The following is a 12,243-nucleotide window of genomic DNA, read 5'->3' as shown; positions in this document are numbered from 1 at the left end:
TCATTAGAAATCCCCAAGGGACTGCGCTTAAATACAAGTTCTCGAGGACCCCGGCTACCTCTCGCTTGACTCCAACACGTCCACCAGATGCCCTTTTTCTTCAGTATAAATCTTTGCCTCATCTCATCCCTCGCTCCTCTTTAACCCTCGCCTCTCTGACTCACCTCATGCCTCTGATTTGCTTCCTATCTCTAGTCGTCTCCCTGGAGGTCAGACGGACAGATGTGCAGCCTTGTCCTCCACACGCACGCAAAAACACATTTCTGACCCAATTCCTCCAAGGAGACTAGTTTAACAGAGCCTATGAAAGGACAGCAGCTGTAGGCCTACAGTACAAATAGACAAAAACGAAGACAGGCATGCCCTTGTTTTTTTCTTTAGGACTGCTTAGTGCTAAAAGACGCAGTTGAATAAAATGCCAGAAAATAGGTCAAGATGTTAAAATGTCTTACCAACAATCTAAACCAAAGATATTATGTGTATTTATGATAGAAATCTAAGAGAAGCGGGGGGGGGGAAACCCCACCATCATCACATTAAAGGACCAGGGAATGAATGCTATATTTACTTAGATAATTATCAAAATACCTGTCAACTGAGTTTCTGTTAATTAACCAGTTGTTTTAGCTCTAAAGTGCATACCTGAGCATCCTCATGAGCAAAGCTGGAGTTGGGAATTCCTCCAAACTGGAGAAATCAGGCTTATCGGAGTAGCAGTTTGAGCTCCTGGGAAAACTAGCAAGTGGATTTGTTGTTGTTTCCAAAGGTAAAAATGAACTCTCACACTGTAACCAGAAGTGTTTTCTTCATCATTTATTCTTCGTTTTGACCTCAAAGACAAAAACAGCATAATTTCACTGTCAAAGACATCACAAATACAAGGTGCAAAGAACCTGATATGTTTGTACCAAATGTTTACCCAAGATTTGAGAAACGTGCATTAAAATGCCCACAGAAATTATAAATACATACAAATTATGGGCTTACATTTTTATCTGCAAAAACGTTTGGTGCGATGTTTTGGGAATTTTTCAGACCTGAGGACAAAGCAGTCATGAGAGGCTAGACACAAGTTGATCTTTGGGCTCCTCATCACATATGAATTCATAATTTGGCAAATAAAATACCTCGCATCCAACCTCCTATTCCTCTATTTGCGTTGTTGGTTTGTTTTACTTCACACAAGATTGTCATGCAACAGCAACATTTCTAAATGTACTGTTTCAAAAGAAGAACCACAGTGTTTTAATTAACTTTATGGCCCATAACCTGAATATAAAACCATTTTTTTCAGTCATATTTGGACATGGAATCGCTTACTTCCTTTTACATCTTCGTTGGATTCATTCAAACCAAATCAAAACCAAACCAAAGCGATCATTTCTCATCTAAGGCCTCTGCAGGACTGAGACGAGTGCAGGTGTTGCTGTAGGTGTTTGAGTCTAAATGTGAGGGGTAAAAAAAAACAACAACAAGGAGAAAGTGTCTTAAGCGTGCCAAGAGCCAGGGGCAGGAATTAAATCCTCATTATGATCTGGCACCACTACCACTTTCTCCGTGTATGAGTGTGTGTGAATGTAGGTGAACATGGCACTATTACTACAACTGCACACCAGCACCTATACGTATGCTTGGATATCACAGACCCCAGTCAAAGCGGTTTCCCCTGCATATGCATGTCTAAGGCAGCCAAGTGTTAGCAGAGATTACATGCAAAAACACCTCCAAAGGAAAAAAAAAAAACACCATACATGTAACATGACGTACAATCACTTTAAAATGAGTGCTGCTCAGTGAAGAATGAGCTAGCTAGTGTAATATGAGCAGGATGCACATCAATGCTGACCATGCACCATAAAAATGTTCCCTTTTTTTGATTTGTTGATCATCTAAATCTAAGAAGTGAGCTGGCAAATGAGCAAAACATTTAAAAGGAATAGTCATTTTGGGAAACATGCTTATTCGTTTTCTTGCTGAGCGTCGAGAAGATTTACACCAGTTCAACAGAACTGTGGCTGCAATTCTGCCACATAAGCTACAACTCAAACCAACTTTTTATACGAACAAAACACAAGATATCGTGTGTTAATGAGTAAACTTTAGAGGTGCTGGGAGGTGGACTTTGTTCCCTTTGGATAGGGTCAGGATAGCTGTCTCTCCCCATCTCTATATATGTATTCTCTCATATTTACAACACTAGTATAGCAACAATCTTCTTCTCTTGGCAAGGCATCAATAAAGCATGTTTCCCAAAACGTCAAACTTTTCCCTTAACTTGATTCATAATGACAGTATTTTATATCTAAAACAACTGGATCACCTTTAAAAATATAAACCCTCAGACTGGTGATTTTAAATACACATTCAGAAAATCCAATTAAATCGAACCATTACATAAATAGCCAAAGGAACTGTTCCTCTTAAAATAAATAATTAGACTGTTGACAGTTTATACTGAGGCTCCTTGAGCACAAAAACTATAAGAAATAAAATACAGAAAATGCCCAGCCAGTTAAAACAGGGAAAAAAGAGAAAGAAATTGACCTGTGAAGCTAACATCTCTCATACACACAAGCACGCACGCTTTCTGGTGACTTCTCTCTTGCTAATGTAATTTGAAAACAACAAATCACATACCGGTTGAATTCATGAGCTCCAGATCAACTAAAATCAACAGGATAAACTTCACATCCAATCTGACTGTGCAAAGACGCCCGATTCATATTTGATGACGGAGGGAGGAGGAGGGATGAGAGTGTTGTGACTCCGGTGAAGCTGTGTTAACAGATGCAACTCCGCAATGTGCTAGTAAAAAGCTGATAAATATTTCAAAATCTAAGTCGACACACAGAGCATGCATTGCTGTTTGGAGAAACCCCCGTGTCCTGCACATATATATATATATATATATAAATAAATATAAATATATATATATATATATATATATATATATATATATATATATATATATATATATATATATATATATATATATATATATATATATAAATATATATGTACCTCACTTGGAAACAACCTGTATTATTAATATTCAATTTTCAGGGGCTGAAACTCAGCGTATGTTTGGCCCAACCATTTCTACAGGGTGTGTGAAATAAAAAATGAATGTCTTCTATGACACATGTTAAAATAATCATTGTAGGCCGCAACATCCGCAAAACTGCTGCAGAAAATTTTAAATAATTATGTATATATTTCTATATCTACTATATGTCTGTCAATGCTTAATGCATCTGCAAAAGACCCGAGTGCAGCGTGCAAACCGCGTGTAATGCTCAACATTTACACAACTCTACATTAAATGTAAGTTGCTGACACCTGGAGTAAAGCAATTAATACAAGTGGCTCACAAGCAAGATCTCTCCCTCCATCGTTGCCATTTCTCTCCAGCTCCCCTCCTTCGCTCAAAACTGGAAGCTTTTAGCAGAAAAAATGCCGCTCTTTAATAATTTGTATTCATGTGTCATCGCGCTGGCTACAGGCGCTCTTAGCTCTCAGATATGGCTGCAGATCCAGCCGGCGCACTAAAACACCGTCAACAGAAATGCAAGGAAACAAGCATGACAGTCTCGAAACGACTAATCAGCAAAATAATCAGCGAACAGCAAACGCACGGGGACACGTGTAAACTGTTACACCGGTGGTACCGTGTGAGCAACAGCCTGAAAAAGCAAGATGTGTTAATGTCACGCATGCATGGATGGATGATGAGACAATGGGCCCCTGGGCAAAAACATGTCACCCCTCCTGCCGTACGTCGGAGCAAGACCTCCAGACTGAGAGGCGCAAAACGACTGCATACATCGCTTTGTGGTCATTTAGCATATATTTTGTCTCTTTGTGGTAGTTTTGCATCTCTTTGACTGACTTTTCAAAAATAAATATCAACAGCTACTACGCAGAAAGGCTCTGGCCCAGGAGCCCGAGAGGTTAGAAGCACTGGTAGGCTCGTTGAGTTATCCATCCATGCTCGTTTTATGAGGTCTGGGATGCCCACTCACACACATGCACACACACACATCCCGAGGCTGGCTAGTGGCTAACATATGTTCATCCTGGTTGTGTAGAAACAACCTGTTTGGCACAAAGATAACTGACCTACTCCTGTAGGAGTGACAATCTTCAAGTCTCCAACATCTTTGTTTACCGTTAATCCATCTGAAGAGCAGATGTGTGCCTGCTGTCATCAGTCAACGGTCTAACTCCCCACCGCGACGTCAGAACAGTTGTAGTAACACTTCGGGTCCACAGTCCAGAGCAGTCTGAGCCACAGCGAACACGGCCGCCCCGAGGGTAGCGGACAGCCCCCACACTGCCATCTTCACCATCCTGTTCCCCTTCCCCCACAGCTGGCCTCGGTCTCGGAGCAAAGCTGCTTCCTGACCCAAGGGTCGAGATGCTAGGAGCACAGAACAAGGAGGAGGGGTCAGACTGGGAGGAACGGAGACATGGAGGGGTCAAGAGGATTCATAATAGCAATCTGCTTAATAATAATAATAAGCAGAGGCTGAACCAAAAGGAGGATTAAGCTGCATTTTGTTTGCGATTGTTGGGGGTCAAGGGATGTCAAAACACAAGGTGTAGGAACAAAGAGGGGGCAAAAGTATTAAACAACAGTGCTCTCACTTTAATTAACTTGAGGCACAAATAGTTGTAAAGGCCACTTAAAGTTTCACTTCACTCGTCAGCCATCATTCATCACGTGTTTCACATTTAGACAGCAGGTTGTCTCTTACTGACTGCCGCTCATTGTCTGCCACATGGAAATTAAGAGGTGCTCCTTCTGTGCGTTACGCACTTCATCTTGGATGCTGCTAATTGAATTTTGATGAAACTGTAGGGAATGATGTGCATCCATTTTAATATTTCACCGTTTGGCCTGAGGGAAATGTTAAAGCTTTGTTTTTTTTGATTGCCTGTACATCACAGACAATATGTCAGACGCCACTGATGAGACTTTCACAAAAACCGACGGGAATAATGCATCTCTTTGTTTTGTTCTGGCATATTTAAATGTGCACTTGATTTGTGTGATGGGGGTACTACATCATTTGTTTACTTGTTATTGATTGGCCCAAAGGGTGAAAGCGTTTGTGGGCGATGACATATTTATTGCCTTGTTCTGTGGCGTTGTGTTCAAGGCACCAAAAAACGTGAGGAACTGTAGATCCATCAAACGATTTTTGATGTTCAGGTCAAAATGCTGCTAACTTTTCTTTTCTTTTTTTTACCATATCTGGGGTCGGTGGGGACTTGGGCCTTGGTGAGACGTTGAAGAACAACGTCGGGTCTCTGGTGGAGGGTGGAGGACTGAAACGCCTGGAAGGTGCTGATGGAAAGACTGGAGGAGGAAAACAGAGGGAGAGAAGGTTGGAAAGAGGGAGGGAGACTTAGCAGGTGATGGAGAGCAGGTCTAAGGTGAAGCATGGACGACTCCAATGACATGATGAATTGAAGGTTCAACTGATGGATATTTACAGGTGACGGGAATTTGAGACATCTGCCAACTCAGTAGCTCTTATACACAGGAATATACGGGGGTAATGCATTATGGGATATCTTTCAGTCAAGGCCTTGTGTCAATGATGTCACTTCCTCTACTGAGCGATGACTAAGTAACAATAAAAGGTTTAAGAGAGGGAGACTGATGGAGAGACTATGGGAACACTGAGATAAAGTGTAGTTATGTTTCCTCATCAATAATAAAAACTGCGGCGAAATAGCCACACACACACAATGTTTAGACCCCTCACCTCCTGCGAGGCTGTAGTGCTGCCCGCTTAGCCAGTAGAGACGGAGGGTACTGGTCGAACAGGTCCTGGGCCTGGCAGATCAGCAGTTCGTATGGGAGGTCCTGGGGGATGCGGGAAAGGAGGTGGTGGACCATAGCCATGTCACACTCGGTCTTCTTCACCTCCTTCTCTCTGTACAACACAATCTGAGAAGGTGAGCAGACGTTAAAAGAGGGTTGTGCTCTCTCTGGTTTACATGAATTTGATTCTACATACTGTATTGGGGGAGCTTCAGTGATAAAAACGAGACAGAATGAGCAGAGAAGCGGGGAGATGAAGAGTTAAACCCCCCCATGCTGTGCGCTGTTCTCAGCCTTGGAGGAAACATGAACTACATTCTGCTTTGTTGTTTCACACACTTCAAACAGAACTCTCCCTCTGCCCAGCCCCTACACACACACACACACACACACACACATGCAAACACACACACAGCAAACAAAGTAAATGTGCACAATTGTACATACTAATCAACATGCACAACACCCTTGTTGTGGGCCTATTCACACTCAATAAAACACACACACACACACACACACACACACACACACACACACACACACACACACACACACACACACACACACACACACACACACACACACACACACACACACACACACACACACACACACACACACACACACACACACACACACACACACACACACACACACACACACACACACACACACACACACACACACACACACACACACACACACACACACACACACACACACACACACACACACACACACAGAGAGAATAACAAGTGTCAGAGAGGAACAAGTGAAAAAAGTCACAAATAAAAACCATCTTTTTCTTTGTAATCTGTTTCTCACCTAAAACATCAGTCAGCTCTACTTCCTCTCTTTGCCCATTTATCCCTCCCTCTTTTACTCTCCCTCATCTGTTCATTAGGAGGTATCTAATTAACTCGTCCAGTGACTTCACAGTACTCTGTCTCACTGCGCATGTGTGTGTGTGTGTGTGTGTGTCAGAATGTATTCACGTGTAACCATCCTGGATTACTGACACAACAAAGTCACTGCCCTCTTATTCATTTCCTGTTGACTTTTAACCCTCCTCACCGTAGCAGCAAGGTAGATGGGCATCAGTGGATGCGAGGCCAGGAAGAAGTCGTAGAGTCTCATGGTGTGTTTGAAATCTGACAGCACGTGGCCGTACCATGTGATGAGCCAGGACAGTGCGAAGATGGTTCCCACCTCCGCTCTAAAAGCAAAGGCAAATATAAAAAGAGATGTAAACTTAAACCAAAATAGGAGCACACTGACCATGTTTTAAATGTTTTTTTTATTAGTAAAACCTTTAGTTAACAAGGAAAGCCTAACTTCTCTTAAAAATCTCTTTCTCAAGTGTCCTGGTAAAGATAAGGATAAGATATGATAAGATAAGATAAGTGAGTTAAAGATTAGTAAGATAGATAACACAAAATATGTATCAGAGTAGAATTGAATAAAAAAATGCAATTATACAATCCAATTCAATTGCTAGTAGGAATAATATGAAAACATATCGGCTGATTATACTGCTAGTGGATTCATCACATCACAAAGCACAAGATTTTCAGAGTTGATTTTCTTATTGTTATCGAAATTAATGAAACAAAAGGCAGCATGGAAGGCAGGAAATTATTTTGAGAACTATTGTTATACTGTGAGTACTAATGGGGTACTGTACAGTATAAGCAATTCTTAGTCAGTGGGATGAACTATTAAAAACCCACTGGTACGATCCCGCTACGAATTAAGGGTTCTCGCAAGAGAAATAATTAAAAAAATAATAGTCTAAACAGAGAGGCTGAGATATCCTGATTTTTAATTCCTTATATGGTCCAAACTCCACATATGCTGGATCCAATTATTCCCAAAGGCACCACGACACCCCTTCTTTGACAAACTCCTACATTTTTTTTAAAACTTCAAACGTGTCTTTAAGGTTATTATCTCAGACTTGACAAAGCATCTCCATGAGACATCATATATAACATGAGTAGTGGTGTCCTTGATTCAGAAACTGATCTTGGTTATCAGGCCATGAAACATCGGTTTTGGAGTTTTCTCATGACCACAGCCATTTGTAAAAAGTTGGCCTCGCTTTAAAGAAATATACATGTTCTTTACCGTCACATACTGTTCCTAACTCCCCTATGCTCTTCCCCTGCCTTCCTTTGTTTTGCGCAGACATACATAGGTAGTTATTTTTGACAGTCTCAAGAAAATTGGATACTCTTAGAGGTTGTTGATAAATATTAGATAGGAACATTCGGGGAGGAAGAAGAACGAGCAGAAGGGGAGAGGAGTGACAAGCGGAAAGGAGTGGGTGGGAGAGATGGACAGGAGGAGGGGTAAAGAGAGGGAGCAAGGGGCAGAGAGCATGTGTGATGAGAGGGACATAAAAGAGATGGGAAGAAGTGGGAGGGAGGGCGATGAAGGGAGAGAAGAAAGGGGGCAAGAGATAAGAAGGTAGGGGAAGGAGAAGTGCTCACAAAAAAAAAAAGCATTGCAAACTTTGAAGTTGGGTGTTGTTTATCTACTATGGTTTTTTACTGTTTTCCTGCAAGTGCAATGTCTTGTTTTTGTGTGTTTTTCTGTTGGTGTGAGCTTGTATGTGAGGAGAGACAGGTAATTTGCAAATATGGAGGTTGCCAGCACGGCATCAATTATGAAGAGACAACAAGACAGCAAAGGGACTGCACACACACACACACACACACACACACACACACACACACACACACACACACACACACACACACACACACACACACACACACACACACACACACACACACACACACACACACACACACACACACACACACACACACACACACACACACACACACACACACACACACACACACACACACACACACACACACACACACACACACACACACACACACACACCTACACCCCAGCATTAACCTACAGTAGCTGGTTGCATCTTAAAATGATTTTTGTTGCTGTTGCTTCAATAAAGTGCAAAAAGATCATGAATCATTTTCGGCTAATTACATCTCACAAATAAGGGTAAATGTGGTGCACACCTTGGTGGGACGGAAACGCCTCTGAAACATCTGTTGGACCACCTGACATAAGAACTCCCCAATGAGACCTCTACTGGTTGAGTTCCAATTCAAAACCAGAACTCAGCTGTTTGTCTCTCAGTGAATCTCACAGGTGAAAATCAACACTTTGATGCCCTCTAGTGTTTTATAATAGAATTGCACTCTTGTACGTTCCAACTTCACAGGCCTTCCTTCCACAAAAAAACAGCTAGAAGAGTGTTCAGTATAGCAGTTCAAGTGCTTCGGGCTTCTCAATGAGACATACGTGCTAGGATTGATTGCACATTTTAAAAACTGAGCAGGGGTGTGTTTACCTGATCATGAAGTCATGTAATTCTGCATCAACCTGTTCCAGTATAGGCATCAAGAAGTTTAAAATGTGTTTAGTGCTGTCCATGGTAGGATCCATGAAATCCCTGCAGACAGAAAAAATGGACGGTGTTATTACCACTTAATCATTTGTAATTAAAGGTGGTTGATAGGTGCATTTAAGCTGATTATAATGCCTTAAGGATTAATTCGGAAAAGAACATTTTTTTTTTAAAAACCTGAGATGGTGATTAGACAGAGTGTCCAGCATGGCGATGGCCATCCGCTCCCCAACGACCAGCAGCAGAGTGACGGCCACGTCATGGTAGCCTTGGTAATAATGGAGCTGAGGGGTGCATTTCAAAACCTCCAGTATGATGTCTATCAGCTGCTCCTGAAGCACGGCTCTCTCTGAGGCTGGCATACCTTTAGGAAAGCGCTTCATGGACCTCCTGACATCCAGGACTACTTGGTTGTAGTCCTTGTGGTTCTCCCTGACGTCTCGGCCTACAACAGAAAACATGTTAATATTATTGTTGTCATTATTAGTTATATAAATTGTATTTTGTAGTGTTATGTAGCATACAATAACCCAGTAAATATTAGCATCAATCAACCACTTGCCAGGTTTATGTGGTAGATCGTACACATTGATGTTCAGTAGTTTGGGCCAGACTTTCCTCCTTAGTTCATCAGTGAGGAGTCCTCCCTTGCTGGCTGCTGCTCTCCTCAGGGTCTCAATGTCCACGGGATCACTGCACATTCAAAAGCCAGAATTAGACGTTGTTCAGAGTAATAAGCTACTTAAGAGTCTACTCACAAAACATGCATTATCTGCATTCATTTAAATATTAGTTAAATTTAAAAATAAAAAAAGACATGACAATCGCAGTCCTCTAAAATAAATATATGTTTTAATGCACTTTTGCACACATTTTCACTGCTTTTCACTTCTCGTCTGCCCAACACTGTGACAGCATGATGTATGTCCACATCTCTAACTTGAATGGACAAAAGAAGACTGTCGTTTGGTTCTTGTGCAGAGCTTTCCTGTGCCATTTCCCCATCAGGTCCCACATGCCTCCTACTAATGTCTTCATGATCCTCCTCACACTATTCTTCTGGGAACACACCAGTAATCTTCATGTGTGAAATTAGCTTAGCATTGAGTGATGAAGGTCACTGTCGTATAAATGCATGCCGTCTAATTGTGGAACAGCAAGCAGCAAAGGGAGGGGCATTCCCACTTGGGAACACACATCCTGTGGCCCAAAGCTCCTGTGCTAATAGAGACATTTTGTACAATGGAAACTCAAAACTTCCTAGATTTCTAGAAATACAGGAATATCAAAGTAGATTTTAAAGGAAAGCTTTTCTGGGGTGAGAACCTTGTATGTATTCGGAACAATTACAACACCCAATGTCTTGTGTCCATTCACCGTTCTGGTGTTTAAAGATAGCTGGAACACATTATGTTGTATTCCATCACTGGACCACAATTGTTAAATCGCATGTGTTTGTACTTCAGTGTTTCTCAGCCATTCTTCATTAAAAATCAAAGAATCTCATTAGTGGCAACTGGCAGAATTGCTCATTTGTTGAAGTTTAACATGCAGAATGCTTTATATAAAGATAATAGCAAGAGGTATTCTTGACTGAATATCAGGAAGGAAAATAATTAAAAGTATTATTTTAACCTGATCAAAGCCTGATGGATCTCAGCCAACTTCTGTTTCCTCCCCCAATCGTGTTCTGTAAAAAGAAAGACGGGGTGAGGAAAGATGTGGTGTGACAGGGGATACATTTTTGAGGAATAAAAGAAAAGACAACACAGCAATAAAGTAGTGGGCGAACAGAGAAAAAGTATGAAGGAGATGCAGAGATGAAAAGAAGAAAGGATGAGAGATATAAGGACAGAATATGTGGAGAAAGATAAAAGGAGAAAAAAGACATCAAGGAAGGAAAACGATCACGTTGGTGTTATAAACAGCGCATAGTAATTATGCATTAACACACACACACAACACACACAGCGTTGGGACATTCATAGATGTGTTGCAATACATTAACAGTCAAGTGTCACATTTGAAGTATGACTATTACAAGGATATTTACAATTTACGTATAACTTTGTTGCGTTCTTCTCAACACAGCCTGCTTTGCAGACAAATAAGATATGAGGTGTTTCTTTATTGAACAGTACTTCTGACAAACACTTTCATGCAAACAAAGGCATCATAGTAACTGTTTATAATGAGTCACAAATATTGCCATAGTCATGTAAGTGGTTTGCAGTGAGTTTGGATTAAATCCAATAAGTGTTAGATGACTAAAAAGGGTTAAACCCCAAATAATCCAGTGATGACATAATTGATGGCAGTTTGTCTGTTTTTATAGCAGTGAATAATAACGTCATATTCATGTCCATCCTTAGCTGTCTGGCAAACAGCTGCAACTTTTCAAGTTGGCCAAGTCGGCTGACAGGTTGCCACGCAAGCAACCCAGTGGCAGATAAGTTGCCAGGCTTGACATTTACTTTGACAAAAGTGGAAAGAAACGGACAACCGACGGTCAGACACCACACAAAGACGACCAACTCGTGATTCGAGTCCTGTAATTTGTGTCAGCTGGCTGACAATTGCATTAAGCATCAAGTCCACTGGTATTTCGCCCACATATCGTTAGACTGGACAGGTCAGGTTTCTGTCTGTGAGCTACTTTCACTACATACATACGGGCTGGTTTGAGTGTACGAGTTGTTAGAACTAGCTAGTCTGTATTATGTCTCGTGTACGTTACAGTTAACCTAGCTAGACTTACCTTTCGCAAGGGATCCATTCCCATTCACCTCAACTCCGGCGCTGTGTTTCTTCTTCTTGAGCCTTTTCATCCCTTTAAAAGCTGATTACCGAATGACGAAGTTGGTGTTGTGCCATGGGCAAATGAACAAAAGCAAAAAATATGCCTCTAAACAGGTAAAAACACTGACGATATATGGATATCCGTGGACGTTTCTCTCAACTG

General features: G+C 41.4%; 1 protein-coding gene across 2 annotated transcripts in view; it reads right to left on the bottom strand.

Annotated features, from left to right (window-relative positions):
* Window positions 1-12,243, bottom strand: part of LOC311027906 (TBC1 domain family member 20) — a 27,714-nt gene extending 15,471 nt beyond the window's left edge. Inside the window, exons 1-9 of one of the 2 annotated variants that reach the window (XR_014598650.1) lie at window positions 12,040-12,243; window positions 10,917-10,971; window positions 9,844-9,974; window positions 9,459-9,726; window positions 9,225-9,326; window positions 6,908-7,049; window positions 5,775-5,959; window positions 5,253-5,362; window positions 4,169-4,420 (exon numbers count right to left, since the gene is read on the bottom strand). Coding sequence is in view for 1 of the 2 variants with exons in the window: in XM_084032126.1 (XP_083888252.1) it covers window positions 4,239-4,420; window positions 5,253-5,362; window positions 5,775-5,959; window positions 6,908-7,049; window positions 9,225-9,326; window positions 9,459-9,726; window positions 9,844-9,974; window positions 10,917-10,971; window positions 12,040-12,109 (1,245 nt within the window). In the remaining variant the exon portion in view is untranslated. Of the gene's footprint in view, window positions 1-3,000; window positions 4,421-5,252; window positions 5,363-5,774; window positions 5,960-6,907; window positions 7,050-9,224; window positions 9,327-9,458; window positions 9,727-9,843; window positions 9,975-10,916; window positions 10,972-12,039 lie in introns of those variants that run through there. The other variant, XM_084032126.1, reaches the window with a different exon arrangement.

The sequence above is a fragment of the Eutrigla gurnardus genome (genome assembly GCF_963514095.1).
Source record: "Eutrigla gurnardus genome assembly, chromosome: 17".
NCBI lineage: Eukaryota > Metazoa > Chordata > Actinopteri > Perciformes > Triglidae > Eutrigla > Eutrigla gurnardus.
This window is presented reverse-complemented; position numbering and strand designations above follow the sequence as displayed.